This window comes from Equus caballus, chromosome 22 (genome assembly GCF_041296265.1).
Source record: "Equus caballus isolate H_3958 breed thoroughbred chromosome 22, TB-T2T, whole genome shotgun sequence".
NCBI classification, from domain to species: Eukaryota; Metazoa; Chordata; class Mammalia; order Perissodactyla; family Equidae; genus Equus; species Equus caballus.
The window spans coordinates 3,180,060-3,207,591 of NC_091705.1; the positions used below are offsets into that span (position 1 = coordinate 3,180,060).

General features: G+C 53.4%; 2 protein-coding genes and 1 long non-coding RNA gene across 4 annotated transcripts; 1 reads left to right on the top strand and 2 right to left on the bottom strand.

The window, feature by feature from the left end:
• Positions 1-229: 229 nt before the first annotated feature.
• THBD (thrombomodulin) lies at positions 230-9,412 on the top strand. Its single transcript, XM_023626001.2, has one exon. The coding sequence runs from the start codon at positions 5,885-5,887 to the stop codon at positions 7,607-7,609; it is 1,725 nt and encodes a 574-aa protein (XP_023481769.1). The 5' UTR covers positions 230-5,884; the 3' UTR covers positions 7,610-9,412.
• A 3,394-nt stretch (positions 9,413-12,806) lies between these two features.
• Positions 12,807-22,823, bottom strand: LOC138920227 (uncharacterized). 2 transcript variants are annotated; one of them, XR_011431062.1, is made up of 5 exons: positions 22,592-22,823; positions 18,296-18,456; positions 17,534-17,625; positions 16,369-16,579; positions 12,807-15,965 (listed from the first exon to the last, which is right to left on the bottom strand). It is a non-coding gene; the product is annotated as an uncharacterized lncRNA (long non-coding RNA). The 2 variants fall into 2 exon arrangements; XR_011431061.1 differs by lacking the exon at positions 22,592-22,823 and having other exon boundaries at positions 18,296-18,572.
• Positions 19,487-20,862, bottom strand: SSTR4 (somatostatin receptor 4). The gene is given in 4 exon segments (XM_070247846.1): positions 19,487-19,646; positions 19,649-20,252; positions 20,254-20,666; positions 20,669-20,862. Coding segments are annotated over 4 exon segments (1,149 nt in total). The 5' UTR covers positions 20,772-20,862; the 3' UTR covers positions 19,487-19,617.
• Positions 22,824-27,532: the final 4,709 nt, after the last annotated feature.

The following is a 27,532-nucleotide window of genomic DNA, read 5'->3' on the forward strand; positions in this document are numbered from 1 at the left end:
ACTGTCATAAAATAGTATTCTTCAAATCCAAGAAAGGGATGCTCACAGGCTCCCACCAGTGGCTTCCTCGAGGTGACTTCCAGATTATCTGGCTCTGTGTGTGGACCAGGGCCACCCAGCAGGAATTCCTGTGATGGTCAAATGGCATCTCCCTGTACTGTCCCATTTGCTAGTCACTAGTCTATTGAGCACTTGACATGTGGCTTGTGAGACTGAGAAACTGAATATTTAACTATAATTTTAATGAATTAAAATTTCAGTCACTACAGGTGATTAGTGGCTATCATACTGGACAGTGTATGTAGCTTTCATCCCCCTTACCCCAAGTGCTAGTGACAGCCGTTTCCATCCAGGGGCCCTGGAACTGTTATTGCCAGCAACAATTGGTAGTCAGTCACGTATCTCAACAATCCCTATATCCTCAGCTCCTAGAATTGTGCCTTTTGACAAGTGAGTTTTCCCCTCCACCATGGGAGAGGCTTATCTTTTGAGCCATCACATTTTTCAGTGCAGGGCCCAGCTGCCCTCGTGCTTGGGAGAGAAACAGTGTGAAGTGGTGGTCTGCATCAGGTGGCTGAGGAGTTAACAAGCCCAAGGGCAGGTGTTTGTGTTGGAATTAGAAAGCTCTTTTTATGTCTTATAAGAAGAAAACTATCTCCCATACTTGCTAAAGCTCTTTGGCTAAGATATGTGTGGGGTCAGCACGTTGCCTGTGGGCCCCCTTCTGTATCTGGACTCCTCTTCAGCTCTGTTTTCACAGCATCCACATACATTTGCTTTCAGTACAAATGGCAGAAGTTTGTTCACCATCCAGGGAGCGGCTCCAACCTCCTCCACAAACATCAAACAGAAACTCCCGTTGAAAAAGCCAGACTTGCCAGATGGATGCAAGTGAGCCCGGAGCCCTGCAGAGCGTTGCACCAGTAGGAACAACTGTGTTCGTTGAACAGCTGCTCTGTTCCCAGAAAGGCACCAGTCACTGTGTGTCTATTTTCTAACTTCCCACAACAACCTTGTAAATTAGATTTTGTATGTCCAGTTTCAGGGGGAGAAAACCAGAGATTTAAGAAACTTGGCTAAGTTCTAATAACTGGTAAGTGGCAGAATCTGGGGTCAGATGTACTCCACGTTAGTTCTTTCATCCTAAAGCACGCTGGGGAATCGTAGTTTCCTGTGTGGCTGTGTGGCCCTGGGAAGTCATTTATTCTCTCTGACCTTCAGTTTCCACACCTGGAAAGTGAGGAATTAACATGGGCTGCCCACAGCGCGGACGGGGAGGCAGCTGAGGCTTTACCCGACAACCTGTGCGCAGAGACCCAGGGCACCTTCTCTGGCCATCTTCAGTCCTTCCCTATTGTCCTGGATCCTTGAACTTCCTTTTGTCCCTTTTTTTTTTTTCACAATTGCTGATTGCTATTCTTGGTAAAAATGCTCAGCTGAACTGAATTTCATCCAGCAGCCATTTAGTGAGTCTTTACCACGGACGAGGAACTGTGCCGGCTGTCGAACGCAATCAGCGACTGAATGCAAATTTTAGGGACCAAAGTGTATCATTTTTTAGCCAAAGTTCGTTGAGAGTTTACTAGAGGTCAACCGTTCTGAAGGTTTTACTCGTACAGCGCATTTAACCCTCATGATACCACTGTGAAGGGGAGGCTATTATGATTCCCATCACACGGTGGAGGCACAGAGAGGCCAGGCACTTGCCACATATGATACAACTTAGAAATGGCTTGGCTGGGGCTCAAATCCAGCCGACTCGGCTCCAAAGCCCACACTCCCAACTCTGCGGGCCTGAGGCCCCATCCTTGTCTTTGCAGGCTGACATGAAGTCACACAGGAGGGGCACAAAGAAGCATCCACAGCAGGTGCTCAAAGGACTCCCGAGCACAGTCTATGTACTAACTCTGCTGGTAGGTGTATGGGGCATGCAGATGTATGAGAACTATGCCGCCCACCCCCTCGCCCAGGAAGCTGAATTGGAAGGGTAGCAAGAGCATGACACAGCCCTGATTACTTACAAAGCAGGGGCGCAGCTGTAAGTGATAAAGTGCTGAGAGAAAGGCTTATGGACTTCACAGAAAGATCAGCTTTGGTTTTGTGACTTGCTGATGAGGCAACATGTCACTTGTGCCTTAAAAGAAGGGACAGATTTCAGAAGAAGAGGCAAAGCTGAGAATGTTCCTGGCAGAAGAAAAAACATGAGCCACGGAACGAAGGTGAGACGGGATGGGGCATTTCTCTCCCGGGCAGCAGGAGCCCCTCTTGCTGGGACTGTCAGCATCCGCAGGGACCAGCGGGATGCCAGTCTCTGAAGCCGGTGAGGGCGAGAGGTCTGGGTCTGAAGCCCAGTGCAGATCCCTGGGTGCAAATTTCCTACTTGGTGGCCACAGAGTAGAGGCACAAAGAGTGGTCATCTTCAGTGTGGCCTGGCTGAGTGGGGAGGGAGCAGAAAGGGGCTTGGCCTCCATCAGCAGGCGGCGGGCGCCCTGAAGGCTGCGAGGATCCAGGCAGTGTCAGTAGGGGTGAAGAGTGAGAGAGAGAAGACCAAGGAAAAGAGCAGACACAGCAGGAGCAGTGTGATGAGACACGGAAACTGACAAAGTCTGGGGCAGAGGTGATGATGGCATAAGTCTAGGGGGTGTAAATATTGATACAGGGAAAGAATGGGTTGTGGGTCCCTTCTGGGGACCTCCCCCCACCAGTCTCCTTTGACATCAATATCATTGCAAGGGCGATGGATAAGTTTGGCAAAAGGTGGGATGTAAAGAAATAGGCATGGAGAGAAGAGAGAAGATGGCAGGCAGAACCTGAGGACTGGCCAAGCTCGCAGGGCAGGAGGGTCAGAGGGGCTGCCCTCAGGCAGGTAGAGGAGGAGAGGCAGAGGCACAGGTGTCTGGGAAGTCCTGGGAGGAAGAGGCTTGAGAATAGCAGGGCTCAAGAGTGCAAACAGCACAGAGACGTCTAGAAGCATGAAGACTGAAAACAAGTTATCGGCTTTAGTATTGAGGAGATGGGCGGTGCTTTTCAGGGGGCTGTTCCAGTAGAACAGGCTGGCTGGTGAGCCCCTGTTGAGTGGCAGGGTCGGGGTGGGTGGAGGAGAGGGGGTTGGGGGATCATTCACATAGAGACGAGGGAGGGGTCCATCTACCTGTGCAGGAGGTGCAGAGGAAGATGAGGGTAGTTTCAAACGTGCAAAAAAGCCTCACATGGCTGGAGAGGCGGGAACGAAGTGACAGATGTGTGCCGAGAGCCAGAGGCAAAGCCTGCGGGATGGGAAAGGTCAAACGGATTGTGTCCATCCACCCCTCTGCAGGGTCCCCTGAGACTGCTGGTCCCGCCATGGTCAGTGGTCTGCTTCCTTTAGTTGTTGCTCTGGTTTCTTTCTACATGGAAATAGCCAACACCTCCTCAGACAGGTTGGCCCAAGACCCCGGGCACCATCCAGTTTGCACATGGACTCAGCTAAGGGCGCTGCCTCAGACTTCCCATCTTTTCCTTCTCAAGAATCAGTAATGGGCTCAAGGAGACCTGAAGAGGACATCCCACCAAAACCCATCCAAGAAGTGACCCAGCCTGCTGCGTGGCCAGAGGTTGGTCTGCTGGCCCTCAACCTCCTTCAGGGCTGCAGGCTCAGGAGGGCCCGCCCTTTGTTTAATGCTTAATGCTGTCTTGAAATTCTCCTTAAGTTTTGATCAAGGGGCCCTGCGGATTGTGCAGCTGATCCTGTCCCCTCCCTTGTGGCATGCACCAAGCCAATTTACCCCGCTTTCTGAGATTTTTCCGCAGTGTTCCCGCAGGGCTCCAGCCCATATCTGCAGGCTCCGCCCCCAGAGGGGCTGCACCCCCAGGCGTGGGCGGGCTGAGCCCAGAAGTCACGATCCCCATCTCAGCCCAGGCAGCCAGGGGGCGTCAGGCCAGCGCCTGCCCTGCTTGCACCGGGACAACTGGACGCTCCAATCTGAAGTCGGTCCTTCCTTCGCCCAGAGCGGCAGTCGCGTCTGTTCCGGGGAGCTTTGGCTCTCAGTCTCCATGCCGCGTTCCTGTTGTTTCCGCGCCAGGAGCTGAGGCAGCTCTCTCAGCACAGAGCAGCGCTCAGCGCTCCCAGTCCCCCGCCCCCGGCGTCAGAGCGTGGAGGGAGGGACCATCGCACCTCCTCCGTTTCATTTTCCAGGTGTCCATGCCCCACCCCTTTGGTCACTATCAGTCAGTACTGCGCGGCCGGCAGGTGCTTGTCTTTCGCTTGTGAGGACGTCACACCCTCCTGGTCTCTTTCAAAACTCTGGGCTCTCCTGGACCAGGGAGGCAGACCACCTGGGTAAGCCGCGGAATCTGCGCAGGGCTTCCCGGGAGTCGAGTTTCCTGCCCCAGGGTGAGGCCTTTGTGTTCCCCACGTGCTTAACCCTTTTCAGCCCTGGTTCGGAGATCGCCAACTTCTTTGGCTTTGTTTAGAGCTCATCAGCGCCGCCTCCTGGTGCTTCGTTGTGAGTGAACATAGCGGAGAGACCACATAGGATGTTAAAAAAGAAAAAAAGTTTGCCACTCTCGGTTATGCTCTGGACCCTCCCCTCCGCATTCTTGGCAAGTGAATAAGCGGATAAGGTCGAAAAGTGAGAGATTTCCATCTCCTCCTCCCAGCTTTCCCCACCCTGCCTGTCCACAGGACCGCCCCTCTTCAGTGCCCTTTGCAGCGCAAGTGGCATTTATGTACATCTTTGTATTAATCCGACTTCTCAGCTAAATAGAAAAATCCTTAACAGGTCCGAGTGGGACCCGATTGGAGCCCGCAGCGCCTCCCCGCGAGGGCTCCCCTCGCGCCCCGCTGGGGCTGCGAGATGGACCATCCCTCTGGGAAAGCGGAATGAAAACAGACCAAACAGGCTGACACGCACCCCATCAAGTTCGCCCCTACAGGGGGGCCTGCCACTGCCTCTGAAGGGTGACAAGACTTGGAGCCCTGACAGTATCCCCACGACTTTCCCACGCGACCAGATGAGGTCTGGCTTTGGCAGCTCGCGCTCAGGGACTTCTGGGTCCCCAGCTGTCCGAGGAGGGGGGCGCGGGGCGGGGGGGGGACGGCTCCGTATCCGGCCAGTCCAACCCCCTTCGCCCGTTGTCGCTCCAGCCACACCCTCTGTCTTCTGGGGCCAAGCGCACCTCCTCTGGCCTAGGGCGGGGTCCAGCCAGCTCTAGTCCTTGCCCTAGGCAGCCCCTCCCTAAGTTCTCTTCCTGGCGGGCCACCTCCTCCCAGAGCCCTGCAGGTCTTGGGCACTACCTCCTCCGTCCCTCTTCAAAGCCCTCCGCGCTCTGGTGTTTTCTTCCTAGTGTTCTGCAATCTAGGCTTTCCTTGAAATCGGTGGTAACAACACATTTTTGAAGAACAAGAAAGAGGACGGGGAGATTAGGAGAGACTGCGGATTATGCCTCTTTTAGGGCTGGGCGCGTGGGGGCCCGAGTGGCGGGACCGCGGACTGTCGCCTAGCGGATAGAGGTGCTGTCCCTCTGCCGCGCTTGCGCTTAGTGGCCCCGCCCGGGGACATACCAGCGCCCGGGCTGGGTTTACTCATCCCCCCCGAGGTGATCCCAGGCGCGAGGGCGGGCGCAAGGCGTCCGGAGAACCCAGTAATCCGAGAATGCAGCATCAGCCCTTCCCACCAGGCACTTCCTTCCTTTTCCCGAACGTCCAGGGAGGGAGGGCCGCGCACTTATAAACTCGGGCCCCGGCCCGCCGGCATGTCAGAGGCTGCCTTGCCTGGGTTGCGCGCCGTTGCCAGACGCGTCTGGGCTGGGACAGACAGGAGCAGCTAACGCCAGCGGAGCCCTGCGCCTCTCGTTGCGGCGCCTGCGCTCTCCCCGGGGCCTGCACGCGGCGCGTCTGGACAGCATGCTCCGGGTCCTCCTCCTCGGCATGCTGGCCCCCGCTGGCCTGGGGCTCCCGGCGCCCACAGAGCCGCAGCCCCATGGCAGCCAGTGCATCGAGCACGACTGCTTCGCGCTCTTCCGGGGCCCCGCGACCTTCCTCGCTGCCAGTCAGGCCTGCGAGAGCCTGCAAGGCCACCTGATGACCGTGCGCTCTTCGGTGGCAGCTGAGGTCATCTCCTTGCTACTGAGTGGCGACGGCGGCGACAGCCAGCGCCTCTGGATCGGCCTGCAGCTCCCGCCCGGCTGCGGCGACCCAGGGCACTCTGGGCCCTTGCGCGGTTTCCAGTGGGTTACGGGCGATAACCGCACCAGCTACAGCAGGTGGGCGCGGCTCCACCGCGACCCGGCGCTTCTCTGCGGTCCGCTTTGCGTCGCAGTCTCGGCGGCCGGGGCCGCTGCACCGGGCGAGCCGGCCTGGGAGGAGCAGCAGTGCGCCGCGGAGGCCGACGGCTTCCTCTGCGAGTTCCACTTCGCAGCCTCCTGCAGGCCCCTGGCCGTGGAGTCCGCGGCGGCCGCCAGTGTCTCGATCACCTACAGCACCCCGTTCGGGGCCCGCGGCGCGGACTTCCAGGCGTTGCCTGCGGGTAGCTCCGCCGCTGTCGCGCCCTTCGGAGTGGAGCTGGAGTGCACGGCGCCTCCCGGAGAGGCCGAGGCGCGCTGGAGCCGGGAGGCGCCGGGCGCCTGGGACTGCAGCGTGGAGAGCGGCGGCTGCGAGCGCGCGTGCAACCGGAGCGCCGGGACGTCGCGGTGCCTCTGCCCCGCCGACGCCGCCCTGCAGGCCGACGGGCGCTCCTGCGCCGCGCCTGGGGAGCACTCCTGCGACCAGCTCTGCGACCATTTCTGCGTCCGCAACCCGGACGTGCCCGGCGGCTACTCGTGCATGTGCGAGACGGGCTACCAGCTGGCTGCCGACCAGCACCGTTGCGAGGACGTGGACGATTGTAAGCTGGTGCCCAGTCCGTGCCCGCAGCGCTGTGTCAACACCCAGGGCGGCTTCAAGTGCCACTGCTACCCTGGGTACGACCTGGTGGACGGCGAGTGCGTGCAGCCCGTGGACCCATGCTTCGGGACTAACTGCGAGTACCAGTGCCAGCCAGTGGGTCAGAATGACTACCGCTGCATCTGCGCCGAGGGCTTCGCGCCCATCCCCCAAGACCCGGACCGGTGCCAGATGTTCTGCAACCAGACTGCATGCCCAGCCGACTGCGACCCCAATAACCCGTCTAACTGCCAGTGCCCCGAAGGCTACATCCTGGACGACGGCGTCATATGCACAGACATCAACGAGTGCGACAGTGGCTACTGCCCGGGCGAGTGCCGCAACCTCTTTGGCAGCTACGAGTGCATCTGTGGGCCCGACTCGGCCCTCGCCGGCCAGGTTGCCACTGACTGTGACCCCAAGGAGAGCAAAGGAGACGATGAAGACAGCGGATCTGGGGAGCCCCCGGTCAGCCGGACTCCCGGCACCACGGCGAGCCCCTCGCCGGTAGCGCCCCTGCATTCGGGCGTGCTCATTGGCATCTCCATCGCAAGTCTGTCTCTGGTGGTGGCGCTTTTGGCGCTCCTCTGCCACCTGCGCAAGAAGCAAGGTGCCATGCCGGCAGAGCTAGAGTACAAGTATGGGGCCCCAACCAAGGAGGTGGTGCTGCAGCACGTGGGGACGGAGAGGATGCCTCAGAAACTCTGAGGGGCCCCCCTCCCTGACCCAGGTGTGGGTTTGGCCTTTGCCTCCCTCCCGTGTCCTCTCCCCTCCCCCAGCCTTACTCCCTGGCCCCCCCAAAGCACCTTAGCTGGCATCAGAACCGGAGAAGATCCTCCTCACCTTCTTCTCTGATTCCACACGAGGCTGGGGAGTGGGCATTGGAAGGACTCCACGCCCCAGCCATTTCCATGCCATCGTCGCACAACTGGGCAAGCTGGCGGTTTGATGATGAAGACACAGACTGCAGAGTGTCCCGTGCCCCCACCATGGAGGGCGAGCCTTACGGTAGGCAGCCTTTGGGGCAGACTGTGAGCCCCCGGACTAGTGAGTGTAATGAAGTCATTGGTAATGACCAACATATTTATTTTTTAAGTATTTAGGATCTTTTTCTTTTGCTTTTTCCCCTGCCTGTAGGTATCTCTCCCCCCTCCCTTCCCTTTGATCTTCCTTCTCTCTGTATTTATATACTCCTACTTGTCATGTGGCAGTGGAACCATCTTGGTGAAGTTTTCCCCCCAGCCCTCTTGCATTTATTAAGCCGAGCCCTGTGTGTCCCCTCATTCCTCCGAGTTTTCCCCTCTCAGGAACTCAGCCACCCCCCCCGAGTCACCTGCCCTGCGTCAGACCCCTCTGCTCTGACCTGCCTGCCTAGGCAGAGCCCCTGTGTGAGCCAGAAACAAGAACTCTACACACAAGACTGGCTGGGGTGTGCTCTTGCACCAGAGTTGCTAATTTGTCTTGAAATTTCAGGCTTCCAGAGCAATATCATTTTACCAAGGTTAAGATGGGAGAGGCATTTGTTAAACTAACGTTGCTGGGCTGTTATAGGAATTCAACCCCAAGGAGTTTTTTATTTTCTAAACAGTGAGCCTGGGTTTTATTGTTGTTGTTGTTTTGCTTTGGACTGAAAAGTAATAACTGTTGTTAAGCTTCTTATACAGTTTCTTTTTCCATGATGATGATGATGATGATGAGTTATTTTTGACAATGTTGAAAACGTTCACATGATTGCTCTCGATTGAGGGAAGAAAGAAGCCCCTCCCAGGAGACAGCTGAAGACAGTTTTGAGCTGTGTGATCCAGGCCAATTACCATTTTGGCTCCTCTCATTGTTCTTGTAATTTGTAGGCCAGCTCTACTGGTTCTTTGGGATTGGGGAGCCTAAGGATGGAACCTGAAGAATGCTCAGTGACGGCCCCACCTTGATCAGGCCCTTGAGAATTCCTCCCACTTCAGAGAGGCCTTCTAACCCTGTCCACTAGGAACGTGGTCCCTAGACAAGAAGCGGAGGCTGGCTGGGAATGCAGAAACTCCAGCCCCACCCACCTACCGCAGGAGAATCTGTATTTTAACAAGAGCTGCAGGGGGTTGTCTGCCCAGTATAGTTTGAGGAGAACTGTTCCAGATTGCTTCCAACATTCTGGAATATTTTAAATATGGATCAGTAATAAGTAGCAGGCCAAATCAGGCCCTTTATTCTCAAGAAACTGAGGAATTTTCATATTATGGCTTTGCTTTCTGGTAGAAAGACTAGGTACACACCTTTAGACATTGCTCCACAGGGGAGAGAAGTTCTTCGGTTCAACTAAGCTAGGAACGAAATCACGCTTCAGTGTGTGGAAAAAAATGTATGATATAATGTATCTTTTGTGATGCAAAGGTTTTCTTCTACTAGTTTGTAAACTCAGCACATTTGTACATAGTTATTTATTTATTGGAGATAAACTAGAACACAGGCAAAACCCTTGCTTATGACATCACATGTAGAAAATAAACAAATAAGAGAGTGTTCTTGGGTCGTGTGTCTGTTCACATCCCCTCCCAGAGGCCCACACTTTGTATCATTAAAGGAGGCTCACCAACAATGTAGATGACATGAGGTGCATTTAAAGGCTGCTCCACACCCCATCCAGCTCCATCTGCTCACGGCGCCATCTGACTTTCAGAGATCTTTCCAGAGGACATTGTTTTCACTGTAGAAGGACTTCATGTTATGCCTGTGTGCACAAATATTTATTTTTTCCTCTGTAACCATAACAACTTCATGCACAGGATTTGTGTCTATGCATTTTAAAACACATTATAGGATTATATGTTGGGATGAGTTAAAGAAACAGTCTTTCTCGGGCATCTCCAGCATCCCCGCTGTGTGTCCTTCTGGATATGGTTTGGCATTATCTGCTCGCTGAGCTATCCAAACACAACAGTCATGAGGGGTCTCAGTCTGTGGCTTGAATTCAAACAATCGTTCCCACATGCCAAGGTTTTACGCAGTGTTAAATCATTCTCATTTCTGTTGGAGATGAGAAACTCTGTCTTTTTAATACATAAATTTCTTGGGCGCCTTTTCCTGAGTTGGTCGAACTGGCTGAATTTTGTATGCAGTGCTCTGAAAGTCTTCATAAAGCAGAAGTTGAAAGAAAATCAAGTTCAGTCAAATATTCCAATATTTGTATACATCTGGACGATGCTGAATTTCTCAGTTTTAAGCCGAGCAGTTACTGTCGTGAAGGTGCAGTTGCAGATTTCAGCATCCTCTGCCGATGAGCTTGCAGCTTTGCTGTGTGTAGGGGTGAGGGGTGGGCGGCTACTGTGTGCGGTGCCCTCCTGAGATAACGAGTTGAACAATGTGACTTTGAGGAACTTGGGAGACTGGCAGAAAACCAAATTCCATCATGGGTACATATGAAAGAAGAGCTCGATGAGTGGAGGCAAAGCAGGTACAGATAAGCTGTCCTGGGAGGTCCAGAGGAGAAAGTGCTACCTTACAAATTTGTCCTCACTACCCGGTCTTACATTTTTCACAAGGGTCTGCTCCCCAGTAGCCGTCAAATTGACTTTGCGGGCTCATTGCTTTAGGATTTTTTCCTCCAGAGGAGGGGCATTTTCTTAAGGACACAAGAAGACCAAAACACACTTTCAAGATCCCGAGGCAAGAACCCTTACTGGGGCATCTTGGACCCCAGAACACTAGCGGGGTGGGGGCCCAGACCCTCCCTAGCCCCCTCACTTCCTGTCCCATGGGAGATCAGCATCCCTGTTTACAGGCCTCATCTGTACTTGAAATTCGCAAAACAACTGAGGAATCACAGCCTTTCTTTGAGAAAGACACCAAGACCATATACACAAATCAGTCAGCTGTAAAACCTATCCTCCAGCGTTTAAAATGAGGGTAGACTTTATGGAACAGGGGCCTTCAGTCAGCCTGGATGGTCCGTGCTTTCTGTTCACATTATTGGATAGCCGGACCTGAGGGAGAAGCCCAGATTTCAGCAAGTGGAACATGTTTGCCGAGGATGCTCTGCAGCGCTCAGGGCCTGAGGGGAAAGGCCAGGGTGGTACTTCTAGGTAAGTCAGAATTTGATTTATGAGTCAAACGGCTCTTCTCCCCCCAAGACCTAACCCCTTTTCTTGGATTAGTTCAGCAAATATTTACTGAGCAGGTACTGTGTGCCTGGCACGGTGACAGGTATGGTGACAAGCCCCTGTCTTGAGACGCTGACACTCTGGTGAGGTGACAGACATAAGACAAATGATCGCCTCCAGACTGGATTTAACTTAGGAACAGCGATACGAACTGAGGAGGAGGAGCACAGCAGAGGACGGATGAGATTGAGAGTAGAGGACTGGAGGAGGCGTCTTTGATGAGCTGACACTTAACAGTAGACCTGAAGGGGGGCGGGGCCTAGTCAAATGCATAGTGTAGGGAGAGCCATCCTGGCAGAAGCAGCAGCATGTGCAAAGGACGAGGCTGAAGAGGTAGAAACGGAGAGCTAACAGCGGAGGGGACTGTATGCCAGCTCAAAGATGTGGAATTCTAACCTAGGTGCCAGTGGACCACTCAAGGAGTTTTAGTAAGAGCATTCAATCTATGTCCTGAAATTGTCTGGGAAGGTAACAGCCACTTCTGGACTTATTTACACGTGCCCACGGACAGAAACCTGCAGTTTCCCTTGTCAGCGTCCAGCAGGGCTAACGTGGAGTGTGGGGTCAAATACACCTGGATTTGCATCCCAGCCTGACCCCTGGTGGTCACGTGACCATGGGTACCACACCACCTCTCTAAGGCTGTAAAACGGGGTGCCAGCAGTGCCACCTCCCAGGGTTTCCATGAGGATGAGATGAAGTGAGCTAGCACAGGTTCTGGCACACAGCAGGTGCTCAATAAAAGTTACCTTGTGCACCAATAAATTAGTGGATGTAAAGTTGGATAAAGAACAAGGTTACATTGAGGTTATATCTCGAGTGTCTTGAGGGCAAGTTCCAGGTGGTGGGGAAAGTGGAAAGTGTTCTTTCAAGGCCAGGTGCAGTCACTTGGAAGGATGCTGTCAACCCTGGTGGGATTTGGGGCGTCAAGCAGAGCTTAAGGCGGGGGATGTTTGCAGGGGGAGAAGCAGCCCCCGGGGAGCTGTCAAATCCTGCCCCCACGTCTATTCCCCTCATCATAAGGCCCATCAAAGTAGACAGGTGACGAGGTCCCCTCCATTTTGCTCCCAGGGAGGCCACAGAAAAGGACAGAGCACACCACAAAGTCCCTGCTTGCTTTCTCAGAGCCCAGAGGAGAAACAGAAGACTGGCTTCATTCAATCTAGGCAGAACCCAGGGCCGGAGGTTGGGGGGGGAGGGCGGGGAGAGGCTGCACGGCCCGCAGGCTCACCTTCGGCTGCCATGTGGGGCCCTCAAGTTTAACAACAGAAAGAGGAGCCTGCAGAAAAGAATCCTCAGTTCAAAATGATGCTCAGGCCCACTGGTCTGCGGACACCCGCAGCGCAACTTTCAGCAGATTCCCAACCTTTCCAAACGCCCGCCACACTGGGGCACGAAAGCGGGAGGTGGGTCTGGCACCTAAACCCCCATGGGAGAGTCTCAGACACTTCTGTGACCCCGCTGTGACTGAATTTCCTCCCTGGCTGCACGTCAGAGACCGTCCACTCAGAAGCAGGGACGGCTGCCATCCTCACCTTCTCAGGGAAGGCGGCCCGTCAGCTAGAGGGCAGGGCCTTCTGGAACTCTCCTTCAGTGAGACGCGTGCGCACTCAACTTCCTTTTTCTCTGCGAGGGAGAGAAGAGCCCAAGCTCCGAGTGGAGACTGTCCGTTGATTAGGGATTAGAAGAAGTAAGGTCTACAGGCCCAGAAAGCGATGGACATTAGGACCAGGCCCCGAGAAGAGTGGGCTAGGGCCAGACGGTGGCTAGTGCACTTTATTTCATTTCTTTTAAAAATTACGATATAATTGACATACAGTGAAATTCACTCTTTTCGGTGAATAGTTAGTTCTGTGGGTCCTGAAGAACACATACATTGGTGGAACCATTGCCATCATCAATATATAGAACATTTCGTCACACCAGAAAGTTCCCTGGTGTCCCTCCCCTCTACTGCCTTTGGAGTTGTCTACACACGGTGGATGAGGCCTGCGTCCTCTCTGACAGCTCCTAGCCCTTCAAAATCTCCCCACACCTAGGATCCTGTTGTCACACTGAAGCACAAAGACGAGCTCTTTTAAGCGATGACCGGGCCGCCTGACTCTCCCTACTTTCAGCAACAGGTTTCCGTGAAACCCCGCTCGTATGTCTCCAAAGCCCTGCTCATTCGCCCTGCGTTCTGGACTTGTGCTGCCTCAGACTCTGGCAGCCCACCAGCAGTGTGTAAAGAAGCAGAACAGCAAGACGCCAAACCCCACATCACGCAGTTTCATGGAGGAGGGGAACGGAGGGGGCTCAGGGAGGAAGGAAGGCCAGTGTGAAGGAGATGGCGCCGCCTGCTTGCATCGCATGAGGCAAATCACTGCCGCACTCCTTCCTGGGGCTCCTGGGCATGGCATCCTGGTTGTGGACAGGGCCAGGTGACAGAGGATCCCCAAGTTCTAACTTTTGAGGGCTCCTGTTGATCTTGTGTTAATTGAGGGTTAATTATTATATCATCTCTTCAAGGAAAACTGAGGTTGCAAAGAATATAACATGTTAGCATCGCGGTCATTACTCAGCGGGGGATAGCCTAGCTCATTTGAAAACACATCCCCTGACCTCTTCAGGCATTTCTTCATAAAATAACACAGGCGACGCCCAGCTCTCACTCCTTCTTTTTCTGAACGTGCGCCTGGTTCAGCGCTCTCTCTCTCTCTGTTTGGAGAGAGACCTTCCTCCTTTTTTTGGTCAGCAGGTTCAGATGTAGGCAAACAACTGATTTCCTCTCACAAGAGAAACGAAATATTATTTTAACATCAGTTTCTAACAGAATCAAAATCCTTTTCAGCGTGTTTTGAAAGCGTGATTGCGAAAGACAAAAGAAGCCAGGGTGCCTCCGGCAAGTCAGACCCACCGCCCAGGAGCCCACGGCAGAAGGGGCGCAGGGATCCAGGGAGACACACCGAGACTCCAAACTGGGGTCCAGGACGATAAGGCCCCTGGTCACAGGCCAGACATTTCCCTGTCCACCAGCTTGAAATTAATCTTCTTTTAAATAGGACATTTCATGACCAATATGACCCTGAGATGGAACCTCTCCTTTCTGTAGCTTCCCTGCATGGCAGCCTCTCTGCTACCCTCCTGGACCCTCCCTCTGTCTTCACACTGAGGCTGCCCCAACTGCGTATTCGCGGGCTCCTGGAGTCAAGCAAACCTTTGCTGAGCCACCCAGTGAGGGAGAAAGGGGCTTTTCCACAGTCTCCTGAAACGTGCCCTCTTCCTCCTGCCTGAATCTGATCCAATCTCCTTGAGAACAGGGGCCTGCCTCCCATGAACTCTTTGGAGACCTGCAGCCTTGCACACCATCACCCTCATAATCAGGGCACACATTGTTAAATTCCTCTTGAAATGGTGATCAAAACCAAAAGTGCCATTTTTGGTGATTCTTTGCCAGAATTTGACTCCTGTCTTTCCTCAAACATTCTCTCCCTTCTCCCGAGAGATAGGACTTCAGGAATCCAACAGTAACATGGGGAGAAAGGAAAGTCCGGGCAGGGCATGGGGCGAGTCCCTACTTCTCTGTTTAATTTGTCTGAATTTCCAGTGTGGACCTGGCCATGATAAACTTGGAGCTAAGATGGGTGGAGCAGCACAAACCCAGCAGCGAGCCGTCTGCAGGCCCACGGCAAATGGACACTATGGTCCTGATGGGGCTGGCTTTCAAGGGATACTCCGCTCCACGAGGCTTCAAGGGAGTTCTGAGCCCTGGCCTGAAGGGGAACCCTACTCTCTCTCCACAGGATCTATGTTAGCGCGATCAGGGTTCCCATTCTACGCAACACAGTTAATGATCTTGGATTTTGGTTATACTGGCTCCCTTATTGTCAGACATGCCCCTTCCTGTTAGACACTAAGCCAATCCATTCATGTGATGGGGACCCTCCCTCCCTGTCGACGCAAAGTTGATGAAAGTTGAAATGAGAAGAACACAATCCTTCTGCCAACCTCTCCATGAAAAGTGGAGGGCACATGTGCCCCCATGTGACAAGGACTCAAGAGTTGATGGGTTTCTTTGCCAGGTAGACTCAAGCCTATCATTAGAGCCTGTCACCACTATCACATGTCAGGGTCCTCAGTCATTAAGGGGGCTTATGAGGCACTGCTGGTCAGGGGCTGCCAACACCTCCAGCTGACTGGGCATCACCCGTCCTTTATTCTAGTCACCTTGGGCACCTTCAGTAACTCCTTCTACAGCCCCTTTGCACATGCCCTTCCCTCTAAGAGCCCTTCACACCTTCCGCCACACCCCCTCTTCTTCTGGTGAATTCCCAGCAGTCTTTGGAGGAGGTCATCTCCAGCAACCTTCCTGGGGAAAGCTGCCCTAAAACAACGTCAGCTTCTTTCAGTACATCATCTCATGGAAACTGGATTCCTTCCTGGGTAGCTCTTATCTCAGCTTAGAAGTGAACTCTCATTTCTGTAGTTATCTGATTAATGCCCATCTTTTGCCACTTACCTCCAAGGCAGGAGGGCAGAGAGCTGTCTGCAGAAGCTTCCCCGGACCTTGAAGCCGCTGTGTGAGCCGACAGCAGCAGCCTTTAGTGTGCTGTCCGCAGGCACGCCCATCTGCGCACACCTCCACAGAGCCGAGCTTCGGGGCGGGGCCGGCTGACGGTACGCAGCACTGTGGAGCAGTCACAGAGCCCGGGCCTTAGGACGGTGACATTGTGCTTAAGAAATCTGAGGCTATTCTGTCATCTACTCAGGGTAGATGTAAGACTGTGTGACAGGGTCGCAGAAGAGCTTCGATCCCCAAATTTGCAGGCATTTGCCCCAGTCACTGCTCAGGCTCCCGTGTCTGATGTCGGAGGCAGCATGGCCAAAACCTGCCACATCTGGTTGGTTTTTCCTTGATATCAGTCAGCCTTTAGCACCTAAGGAGGTCGAGGCATGATGTTTTCAATGAAAGTGAGTCCAGAATATAAATATGAATATGAAAATATCACCTTTGCTCAAAGACATAGTGCTGACAAACGGGGCACAAACTCTGACGAGTGACCCCTTGTTACGCCCAAATACCATCTGGAAGAATTAAACACCTGGCTCATCGCTGAGCAGTAAATTAAAGGCAATTTTAAAAGGCAAAGCAAGGTCACAGATTCAGGAGTACCTGCAGGCTGATTCTACCTGTGAGAAAAAGGATGTTTTCATCCCTGTTGCAGCCCAAAGCTGCTACTACCAGTCTCGGTAGGCAGAGCAGGACCATTGTGAACACCTGGCTGACCCACAGGCAGGTGACATGTGTAAGTGCCCTCAGGACCCGTCCCCATCACTGACCTCAATTCACTGCAGTCTTGGTGCACACGAACCATGAGCCATGAACCATGAGGGAGGGTTTTTGCAACCAGCAGTTACAGAGGCCTCAGGGTTGACGCCAACCATAGCCAGCAGCACTGCTGACGGGCTCCGAATGCATCCCCAGACAGGCGCTTGGGATGCTTCGCTGCTGCCGACTTGTTAAGCCCCAAGAATTGAGAAGGCTCTGCAGCTGAGGAAGAGAATGATCAACAGGGCCCACCCTCTCACCCCCACCCCTCCACTGCAGATTTATTACTCCGGGGTCAAGGGCAGTGTTAATGCTCATTTTTAACAAGTGATAGAGAGAATACTAAACATAGAAGAATGCTGACTTTCACCCTCCCACTGCCTCGGTGAGCATCTCTCTCCAGTGTTTTTGAGAAAGCAGAGTTTACAGCTGGGAAGAACTCACAACTAGCAAGCTCTCTTTGTTGCATATTTTAAGTGGGAAACTGAGGCTCAGAGAGGTTAAGTCTAAGCTCATGGGGCCCGGTTGCAGCTGAGGTCCCCTGCCTCCCAGGGACTTTTCTTTCTACCACCTCAGGCTGCGTCTCCTTCAACCATCACCAACTAAGTTAAAAAGGTTGCATTTTTAAATACTCAGCTGGGCATGAGTGTTGCCAAGACTCCTGGTCAGTGCCTATCTTGCTCATCAGAGAGTTGGCCTAGTGTGTCCCTGTGGGAGCTGAGGAGAAGGACCCCGCTGTAAGCCTGGGTGGTCCTCGCAGCTCAGTTCAACTACGCTTGCCAGTGCCCACCCTGCCAGGCATGGCCAGGCACTGGGGAACAAAGAAATAGTTCAATTTTAAAGCCAAGAAGTTACAGTTACACAAGGCCCACAGACGCCAGCACCGATTCACTCCAGACGCCCAAGGTAACTCTAGTGGGTACGGACAAGTTAGGGCCAGTTGATGTCTGTGTGTGCTTGCGTGGGCATGTGTGTCTGTGGGTTCCAGGGTCTCCATGCCTTAGTGGGAGTTTCCAGTGCACAGCCGTGTCTCCAGTTTGTGGGACAGACTTGGCTACACACTGTCTCTCAGAGTCAGAAGTAGACCACCGCATGTACAGACCCTAGAGACCTCTAGCTCCACCTCGCTCCCCAGCCCTGAGACACACTGATCAACGCCGATCACGGCTTACACACCATTCTGCTGGTGGGCCGTGTGGAGTGGTCATATGCCCAAAGAGTTTTGGTAAGGCCACTTCTCTTTCATTCAGTACAGGAGCAACTGGAATCTACAGCCATATGGAAAAAGCATAAGGTCAGATCTGTAAGAGCCACCCAGTGCTGGTCCTGGAAGGACCTTCTGAGTTTACAGGCAGAGCTCTGAGGACCCCGGGCGGGCTGCAGTCACTCGCCTGAGCCACACAATGCTGGTATCTAGGACTAGAACTCGGCTCTCCTGCCTGTTTCCCACACGCCAGGCACCTGCTCACGTCAGGTAGAGCTCTGGCTTTGGCCCGAGCACTCCAGGGAAGAGCCTTGCTCTCAGTGGGGAGCCCTGGTCCACAGTAGAAGCAGAGCATTGCCTCAGGCCCTACTTCCGTCTTCTTCATCCTCCCAGCAGCCCCCGTGCCCACCTTGGAATGCCCGCCGGCTGCCCGAGTCAGGCAAGGTCTGCTAGGCAGACCGGTCCAGGATGCTCTCTCTTGAAGCCCTCCCACCAGGAAGCAGTGAGCTTGGCGAAGCCAGCCACTCTGAAGAGCAGGGGGATCTCCTCAGCTATCCTTCTCCCCGCTCCACGCATATCTTCCTCGCACCATCAAGACCAGGCCAACCACACCCAGAAGTGCCTCTTGCTGTGCTAAGCCAGGCGGAGACCCTGCGTAGCACCTCATGCATGTGTGATAGCATGTTTTCACCCCAGATCCCAACACACATTGCAAGCCCTTCCTCAGCACCCACCTCTGCCTTTAGTGGAAAGCAGGACTGAAGCTCCTCTTAAGATGACATTTTCTGGGCCAGTCCAGTCGTGCAGCAGATAAATTCACATGTCCTGCTTTGGTGGCCCAGGATTCGCCAGTTCCAGTCCTGGGTGTAGACCATGCATCACTTGTCAAGGCACGCTGTGGCAGGCATCCCACATATAAGGTAGAGGAAGATGGGCACGAATATTAGCTCAAGGCCAATCTTCCTCAGCAAAAAGAGGAGAATTGGTGGCAGATGTTAGCTCAGGGCTAAGCTTCCTCAAAAAAAAAAAAAAAGAGATGATTTCCTTTGGGGAAAGATAACTTATCTTTGGGTTAACATCAGGCAAAAACTTATGGCTTTTCACTGTGTGCAGCCTACATATGATCTGCATTTGTATTATCTGCAATATTATCTGCATCTGGCTGACGTTTGCATATTGACTTTTTTTAAACAGTGTGTGACAGAGCTGCCTCTTCTACCCCAAATCTGGCTGATTTCCATCTGCATCTGCTGGTCCTCTTCTCCCTCCCCAACGCCCCTCCCACTCACCACCACAGAATAAACTGCCGCCGTGATGAGGTCTCACGCTCTCACACCAAAGGGTCAGGTCAGAAATCACATCAGAGGAGCTGGATGAGATTTAGCCTGTCTCTTTTGTCTTATCACTGACCTAGTTTTACGCCTTGTAACAAACCCCACGTCAAGTGTCTCCAAACCTTTTCTACTCACAGGAAGCCAGGGCAACCAGGATGACACTTACAGTTGCAGGCAGGCATTGGCCTGGGCGGTGACAAAGTCAGTGCCCCAGGCTGCTGCACACAAGTCTCGGAGCACAACAGCCCAGGACAGAAGCTAAGGGAGTGTGCTTGGAGGCATCTTCCTTCCTCCCTCCCCTTTCCACACATGCAGAGTCTGCACAGAGCAAGGGCGCTTGGCCACCTCCATCCTCCAGACAGTCCTCTCCCAGGCAGAGTAACAAGCGGCCTGTAGACGGCCATTCGTCCCCTGCATCATCCTGCTTCCCACTCCTTGAAAAACAACCAGAGGTTCAGGAACAATTAACATCCTAGACGAGTTCTCAGAGGAGAACTCCCCAACGGAGGCATCCTGCTGAAAGCCAGAGTCCGGGGCAGAGGAAAAAGCGGAGGAACTTTGAAGCTCTTGGGGCTGGCACGCAGACTGCTGGAAGGAGGTGGCTGTGGGGTGAAGAGGTGGTGGTTCTTGGGCGAGCATTCAGGAGAGACAGCCTGCTGGGCTGTCATGGTGGTGCAGACCCCTTGGAGGTGGCCACGCTGGGTGGGCGTTGAAAGGGCTCTTCAGTAGGTGGCAGTCCTGGTGAGGGGACCTGCTTGCGGCTGGGTTCTGGTTGCACTGCCTCCTGCTGGCAGGGCAGCTGGGGACATATGCATCCCTCCCCACCTCTGCTCTTGAGAGCAGTGGCAGAGCAGTCCAGGGGTTCTTCCTCAGCACTGCCAGCAGCATCCAGGAGGCAGCAGCACAGGCAGAGAACCCGCTGGAAGGAACGGCGGAAGCTGTCAGAGGGCAAGCTGTAGAGGATGGGGTTGGCACAGCTGTTGGCATAGCTGAGGATGAGGGACACCTGGTTGATGGTGGCATCAAGGCCGGTCACAAACAGGTTCAGTAGCTGCACCACGTAGAAAGGCATCCAGCAGAGCACAAAGACGGCCACCACCATCAGCACCAGACACGTGATCTTCTCTGAGTGCCTCAGCTGCTGCCAGACAGCACGTAGTGCCACTGCCCGCATCTTGCCCACAATGAGCAAGTAGCATAGCCCAATGGCCAGAGCAGGCAGCAGGAAGCCCAGCAGGAAAGTACAGACCACGAAGACCGTTGACCAGGCCGGGTGCGGCCAGTGCAGGTTACAGGCCACGGCCTGGCCGCCCCGAGCCGGCCTGGTGTGGGCGAAGATGGCAATGGGCAGGGTGACCCAGCAAGGACGCCAGCCACGCGCCCAAATTAATGAGCTAGGCCACGCTGGGCCGGCGGTAGGTGGCGGCGCGCAGAGGGTGCACCACAGCGACCTAGCGGTCCACGCTGAGCACTGTCAGGCAGAAGACGCTGGTGAACATGTTGAGGCCGTCCATGCTGAGCATCGTGCGGCACAGCACTGCCCGGAAGGGCCCGTGGCGCAGGGCGACTGATGAGGCCACGAAGGGCAGGCTCAGCTTGAAGAGCTCGTCCGCGACGGCTAGGTTGAGCAAGTAGATGTTGGCAGCTGTCCTCATCTTGGCGGAGCGGAGGGTCACGAAGATGACCAGGGCGTTTCCCACCAAGCCCATCAGGCACACGAGCGCGTAGATGCACTGGATGGCGACTATGCCCGCCGCCCCCGCGCGCCCGCCGCCTCCTTCTCCTCCGCTGGGGCGCGGCTGGAGTTGGCCGCGGGAGGCCAGGACGCCTCGAGCCCTTCCTCGCCCCCAGGCGGCAGCGTTGAGGGGGCGCTCATGCCCGGGGGTGCAGTCCGGGGCTGCGGGCGCGCGGCGGAGCCGACGTGGCGCAAGAGACCGCGGGCGCCGGCCCTGGGCTCCGGCGCTGTAGCGCGGCTGTCCCCGCTCCGCCTGAAGAGCGGCGGCGGCACCGCGCGAGCGCCCGCCAAGCCCCGCGCCGCGCGGCATCCTCGGCTCCTGCTCTGCTCCGAGGCTCACCGGCCGCCAGCCCCCAGGGATCCAGCCCCGCCCCGGGTCCCTCCGGGGTCCCCGCCGGGCCTCCCCTCTCCGCAGCTCCTCGCCTCAGATCCCGTCTTCTTCAGCCCTTTGCCGGGCTACTCCCCTGCTCAGCCACCGCAGCCGCGGGGCTGGGAATCCCTGAGTCCCCTGGGTGGGTAATGAGGCTCTCCCCCGCCCAGGGATGGCGGGGACCTAATCTGAGCACGCAGAGCCACTTGCCCCGCACTTGACGTCCCCCCCTTTCCACCCTGCCCCCTGTCCCCTTCCTCCTCTGGGGGAAGCCTGCAGGGTCTGTCCTATCACTTAACTCATTTTATAGAGGCGACACCTGAGGCTCCCACGGGCGTCGCGGTGAGTTCCACGTCTGTCCTGGGCCCCAGGCGCCTCCCCCCAAACTCCAGAGTGCGAGTTCACACCCCTGGCTGGACAGTCCTGGGCTGGACCATCTTGGCACTGGGCACAGCAGAATTCGTGAAGCGTGGGTTTGCCTTGGAGAATTATCTGCAGAGTGGCGCTGGCCCTACTCTGTGGGGCGGTGGCCTACTTGAGCTGCAGCAGTCCTGAAAACCCGTTGATGCATGGAGAAGTGGCCCCCAGGTCCCAGGGTGAGGTCCCAGCTGCTATGCTGGGTGGCCCGGCAGCTGTGGAGGGGAGGGCATCAGGATGCTTGAGGTCAGCTGGAGGTGTCCTTTCAGAGGAGGTGCCATCATCCAAGTGTGCGCAGCACTTATGCAACACAGTAGTTGACCCCAATCTCTGTCCCCAGTTTCTGCCACCCAGATGGACTCATCTGAAAGATTTGTCCTAGGAATCCCTTTGGCCTTTGTGCACACTCCTTAAATGGGTCTGTCCTTTCCCTTGGTCCCATTCTCATCATTGTCCTAAGGGAGAAGCCCTCTTGGGGAAGGAGATGGCTTCTTTGTCATTCCAGCTGGTGCAGATGTTTCCGGGAGGGAACTTCAGATTTGGGTGAGGAAAGGAGAATAGGGGCTTTTTTTTTTAACTCTGGGGGGCAACCTTAAATGACCCCTCTGCAGATAGCCGCCCCTGGGCCCAATGGGAGGTGTCCGAGGGCTGTTCAGTACTCCCGGACCCCTACTTCTGCTGTCCCCCTCTCTGTTTAATGCCCGGCCCCTCCCTTCCCTGAAAATGTATGTCCTGTTGTCCTGCCTCACATGTGAGCCTTGGGAATCTTTCCCATCTCTACTTTAGAGTTTTCCTTCTAACGTTTCCTGATTCTGCCCCCTCTCCCTCCACACGTACATACATCTTGCAGCAAATTAAGCTAGCTCAATAAGATACATATGTGTCGCTGTCTTCCATGGTTGTTAGAAAGCAGTCCACATTATGAGTGTGACGCATGTAACTTTGGGAACATGCAAACCCGGCATTTCTGGAGTCCTGGGGGCAGGGAAGGAGCATTCATTTATTCATTCACTCAATCAACAAATGCTAATGGAGAGTAAGGCCCCCTGCTGAGGCCAGCATGACTGCACGCTGCCCCGGGGTGCCCCGGGGTGTGGTGACCGGCGGGCTGTGTGCAGGCTGCAGGGCCACATATTTCCACCACCACCCCAGCAGGCAAACAAAAGGACGGTACCTGTGATCACAGAGGAAGGGTGGCAGCCATGGGTGCCAGAGAAGGCTTCACAGAGAAGGTGACAGAGAGCAGCAGATGGCCATGGCAGTGAGGATGAAGGTGGCCTCCAGAGAGGGAAAGTGGCAGAGCAGATGCAGCTGGGGGCCCGTGGTGGGTGATGAGGGTACTGAGATTGCAACAGCCTATGGGGTGCCCTGTGTGCCTGGCAGAGGCCCAGGGCCCTCCTCTGAAGCTGTGAAAAAGCAGGAAACACGTATAAGCCGGGTGTCAAGGTCAGACCTGTGGTGTGTATGGTTCCCAGGCTGCTGGCAGAGGATGCCATAAGGGTCCAGGTCTGTGAGGTCTGCACAGGGAGCCTTTGGGACTGTTGCAACAGTGCAGGCAAGTGCTCTGTGCCTGTGCCAGCCCTGCCACAGTGGGGAGCAGAACAGGGCAGGCCCTGGACGTTCCCGACACACAGGGCAGGGAGGGCAGGGGCACTCTAGCAGCACGGCCTTGAAACCAGGCTGCCTGGTTCAAATCCAGCTCCACCTCTTACCAGGCACGAAGCCTTGGTCAAGTTCCTCAGTCTCTTCCTGCCTCAGTTTCCACATCTGGAAAGTCAGCATGATGGTGGTAACTACCTGGCAGGGTGCCGTGAGGATCCATCATGTGGGTGCTCATGCAGTGATTGGGAGAGCACCCGGCCCGTGGTCAGCACTCAGTGAGCATCAGCCATCCTGGTTATTTCTTTGTTTACTCTTCCCTGGGTGGCTGTAGAGGGAGAACCTGGATGATGAGACTGAAGAGGAGGTCCACCTGCCCCCGCATGGACCCGTGCTGTCTGATGTTCCACTGGCTGGCCACCTTCAGAGGGCAAAGAGTAAAAGGGGTGATGTTGGCCATTGACAAGCCACCCGCATTGTTACTATTGCTCTTGTTAGCTGTATATGGGTTTCTATTGACAGACTTTTCATATCTAACTTGTATTTATCTCCACTTTGTACCAATGACCAAAATAAAGCAAGCTTTGCTGATGTAGCCTGGTCCTTATGTTGCTTTGACTCACAACTCGATGGTGGTTATGCTCATCCCAGATTCTTTTGGGAGTAAAAGGAAGTTCTGTTAGCAATTACACTGAGATGGCAGCGTAACCCCTGACACTGCCAGGCTAACCAGGACATATGGGGGATCTAATTTGGGGGAACTCTCATTTTAATTTTTTGCATTACCACGTTAAGCGGCAGGAAAAAGAATTTAATTTGTTAAGCATGGGTTAACTCCCAAGGGGCTGTCACCCCTCTCCCCAGAGCATCTTCCGGAAAGGGTTTTGCAGTGGTAGAGGGGAGGCGTGCATTTCACTGACAGCACTGAGAACTGCTGGAGATTGAGCTGAAGCGGCCTGTGTGTCTCAGGCTGAGAGAAGGAGCCAGGCTGTTTCCACAAATTCTCTCCCAAGACTTACCTGTTTAGGGAGGAATCAGAGAAGTATTTGAGATGCGGACCACTCAAGCCACAGTGAATTCTCCAGAGAATGAGCACTTGGGGGGCTTCAGTCCCTCTGGAGATGGACTTGGAGGTACATGTGCCTCCCGGTGATGCTCAGCTTCTCCTGAGGTGGACGCTCTTCCGCCGTCCCGCTCCCCGACCGCTCTCCGGTTCTGCGGGGCCTTGCACTCCAGGCCCCGGTCGGTGTGGGGCTCAGCGATTGATGAGAGCATCTTAGCCTTCAAAAATTACTAATATATTGTGCACTGAAGACTACAAGACATTAATGAAAGAAATCGAAGAAGACACAAATAGTTGGATATCTATTTAGGTAAATAGACACAAATGGAAAGATATTACATGCTCATAGTTTGGAAGAAATAATATTGTTAAAATCTCCATACTACCCAAAGCAATCTGCAGATTCAATGCAATCCCTATCAAAATTCCAATGGCATTCTTCACAGAAATAGAACAAACAGTCCGAAACTTTGTATGGAGACCCAAAGGACACTGTGTAGCCAAAACAATCTCGAGAAAGAAGAACAAGGCTGGAGGGATCACGTTCCTGATTTCAAACTCTATGACAAAGCTATAGTAATCAAAACAGTATGATATTGGCGTAAAACCAGACACATAGACCAATGGAACAGAACAGAGAGCCCAGAAATAAACCCACTCCTACATGGTCAATTAATTTACAAAAAAGGAGCCAGGACTATACAATGGGGAAAGGAATCTCTTCAATAAATGGTGTTGCAAAAACTGGACAGTCACATGCAAAAGAATGAAACTGGACTCTATGTTACATCATGCACAAAAATTCACTCAAAATGGATCAAAGACTTGAATGTAAGACCTGAAACCATAAAACTTTTAGAAGAAAACATACATGGTAGGCTCCTTTACACAGGTCTTGGCGATGATGTTTTGAATCTGACTCCAAAAGCAAGAGCAAAAATAAACCAGTGGGACTACGTCAAACTAAAAAGCTTCTACACAGCAAAGGAAACATCAACAAAATGGAAAGGCAACCTACTGAACGGGAAAAAATATTTGCAAATCATATATCTGATAAGGGGTTAATATCTAAAATGTATGAAAACTCATGCAACTCCATAGCTGAAAGCAAACAGTGATTAAAAGTGGGCAGAAGATCTGAATAGACATTTTTCCAGAGAAGACATACAGATGGCCAACAGGTACGTGAAAAGATACTCAACATCACTAATCATCAGGGAAATGCAAATCAAACCCACAGTGAGATGTCACCTCACACCTGTTAGAATGGCTGTTACTAAAAAGACAAGAAATAACAAGCCTTAGCGAAGATGTGGAGAGGAGGGTATCCTTGTGCACTGAGGATGCGAGTGTAAATTAGTGCAGCCACTATGGAAAATGAAAATAGATTTCATTTTCTATTTTCAAAAAATGAAAAATAGAGCTACGATATGATCCAGCAATTCCATTTCTGGGTATTTATTTCAAGAAAATGAAAACACTAAATCAAGAAGACATCTGCATCCCCGTGTTCACTGCAGCATTATTCACAACAGCCAAGACAGGGAAGCAACCCAAGTGTCCACCGGTGGGTGAATGGATAAAGGAAACGTGCTATTATGTAAATGGAATATTATTAAACCATAAAAAAATGAAATCTTGCCATTTTTGACAACGTGGATGGACCTCAAGGGTGTCATGCCACATGAAATAAGTCAGACAGAAAGACAAATACCAGATGATTTCTCTTTTATGTGAAATCTAAAAAAATCAAGCTTGTAGATGGGAGAAATGGAAAAGGGGCATTCAATATTAAAAATAAATAAACAAATAAATTCAAAATCCCCCCCAAAATGGCTAAAATGGGGGAAACAAAGTTGAGTCGATACCAAGAGTCACTTTCCTCAACACAGCATCATCATAATGACAAAACTTAACACACTTGCAGGACGAGCGGTTGGGAAACTCAGAGCTGATACAGATTCTGCAAAGTCAAGGAACAGTCATGAGGCTAAGTTACTAGGAGTTTTGATTCAGCTGACAGTGTGCGATGGGGAAGGTAATTTTTGAACTCTGTACATATTTGGGGCCCGTTTTTGGTCTGTGGATTCAATGTCTGGCATCAGGCCCAAATGGCTCCCCTGCACATTCTTAGAAGTGGTGCAGGGCTGGTCTGGGCTGGGTCTGCGGGACCTTCTCCTCCAGGCAGTCTGCCCATGGGCACAGAGGGTCCCAGTGGCCGGAAGCCCTTGGAGTTCCCCAGGCTGAATGAGGGACAAGATGGGGAGCAGGGACCTCACAGCTGCTCCTCAAGCCAGAAGGAATGGCTCCTTAGGTGGAAATGCAAACATCTCACCTATTTCCACCCTTCGGATGCGCTCCTCAGGCCAGGAGCCATCTGGTCCCGAAGCGTCTGCACAGCAGGTCCCCAGGAGACAGCTTCTTCCGCAACCAGCAGTGCATGGGGAGAGGCTTGGCCCTTGGCACGGGAGGACAGCAGTCCTGTCAGCGCTTCTGTCACCTGCTGATTAGAAAACCATCTGAAGTGCTCGCAGCAGCTTTGCTTGGCTTTGATGCCTTCTGCCATCCAGCATATCAAAGGCATAGTTTACCCCGGGCTGAGTGCATGGCACTGTCAGAAGTGATTTACACAATCACCGCTTCCTCAGGTTCCATCTGAATTCTCGTGCTATCCAGACAGTACAATGATGACACAGCCCCATTCTGCCCCAAGGCCCCAGCTATCATATTAAATATAAGGGCAAGGGTTTTCTTTAAGATTTCTTATGGATTAAATGAGTTCCTTGAAAAAACTGAACCTAAAATCATATGGGATAAACAAAAAGTGAGCATGAGAAAGACCTCTGTCTGGGATAGGGACCATGTTTGCACAGTATCCAGATGGCGCAGACTCTGCCGTCAGTCCTTTGGAGAGAGAAACTGTGAATGCCATTCTGGTGTTTGGGAGTTGTTTTCAGGCTGTCTCAGTGTCCTGGCCTCATCACTCTGCATGTAGAAGAGACCGAGCTAGAAGGCGGTTTTATTCTGAACCCTCTGCTCACGAGGGCTGTGAGCTTCGGGGGCTCCCTTAGAGCAGTGGCTCTCCAGGTATGGCCCCAGACCAGCGGCAGCAGCATCACCTGTTAGAAATGCACATCCTTGATCTGCTGAAGTAGAAACACGGAGTTGGGGACAGCCCTCCAGGGGACTCCGATGGCACACGACTCTGAGAGCCGCTGATGGAGCATTTCTGAGCCTCTTGTTCTTGTCTGGCCCACTTCCTAGTGAACTTGTGTCACTTGTGAACCAGCGTCAGGAAAGATAATTTGACATGAATGCTCTGAAATCTCTGGGCCGGTTCTGGCCACATGGGCTACTGAGCACTTGAAATGTAGAGATGTGTTATAAGTACAAAATACACATCAGATTTCAAAGACAAAGGATGAGCACAAGAATGTAAAATATCTTGTTAAT

Coding starts and splice junctions, on each gene's coding strand:
- THBD (XM_023626001.2), top strand. CDS start 5,885: ATGCTCCGGGTCCTCCTCCTCGGCATGCTGGCCCCCGCTGGCCTGGGG.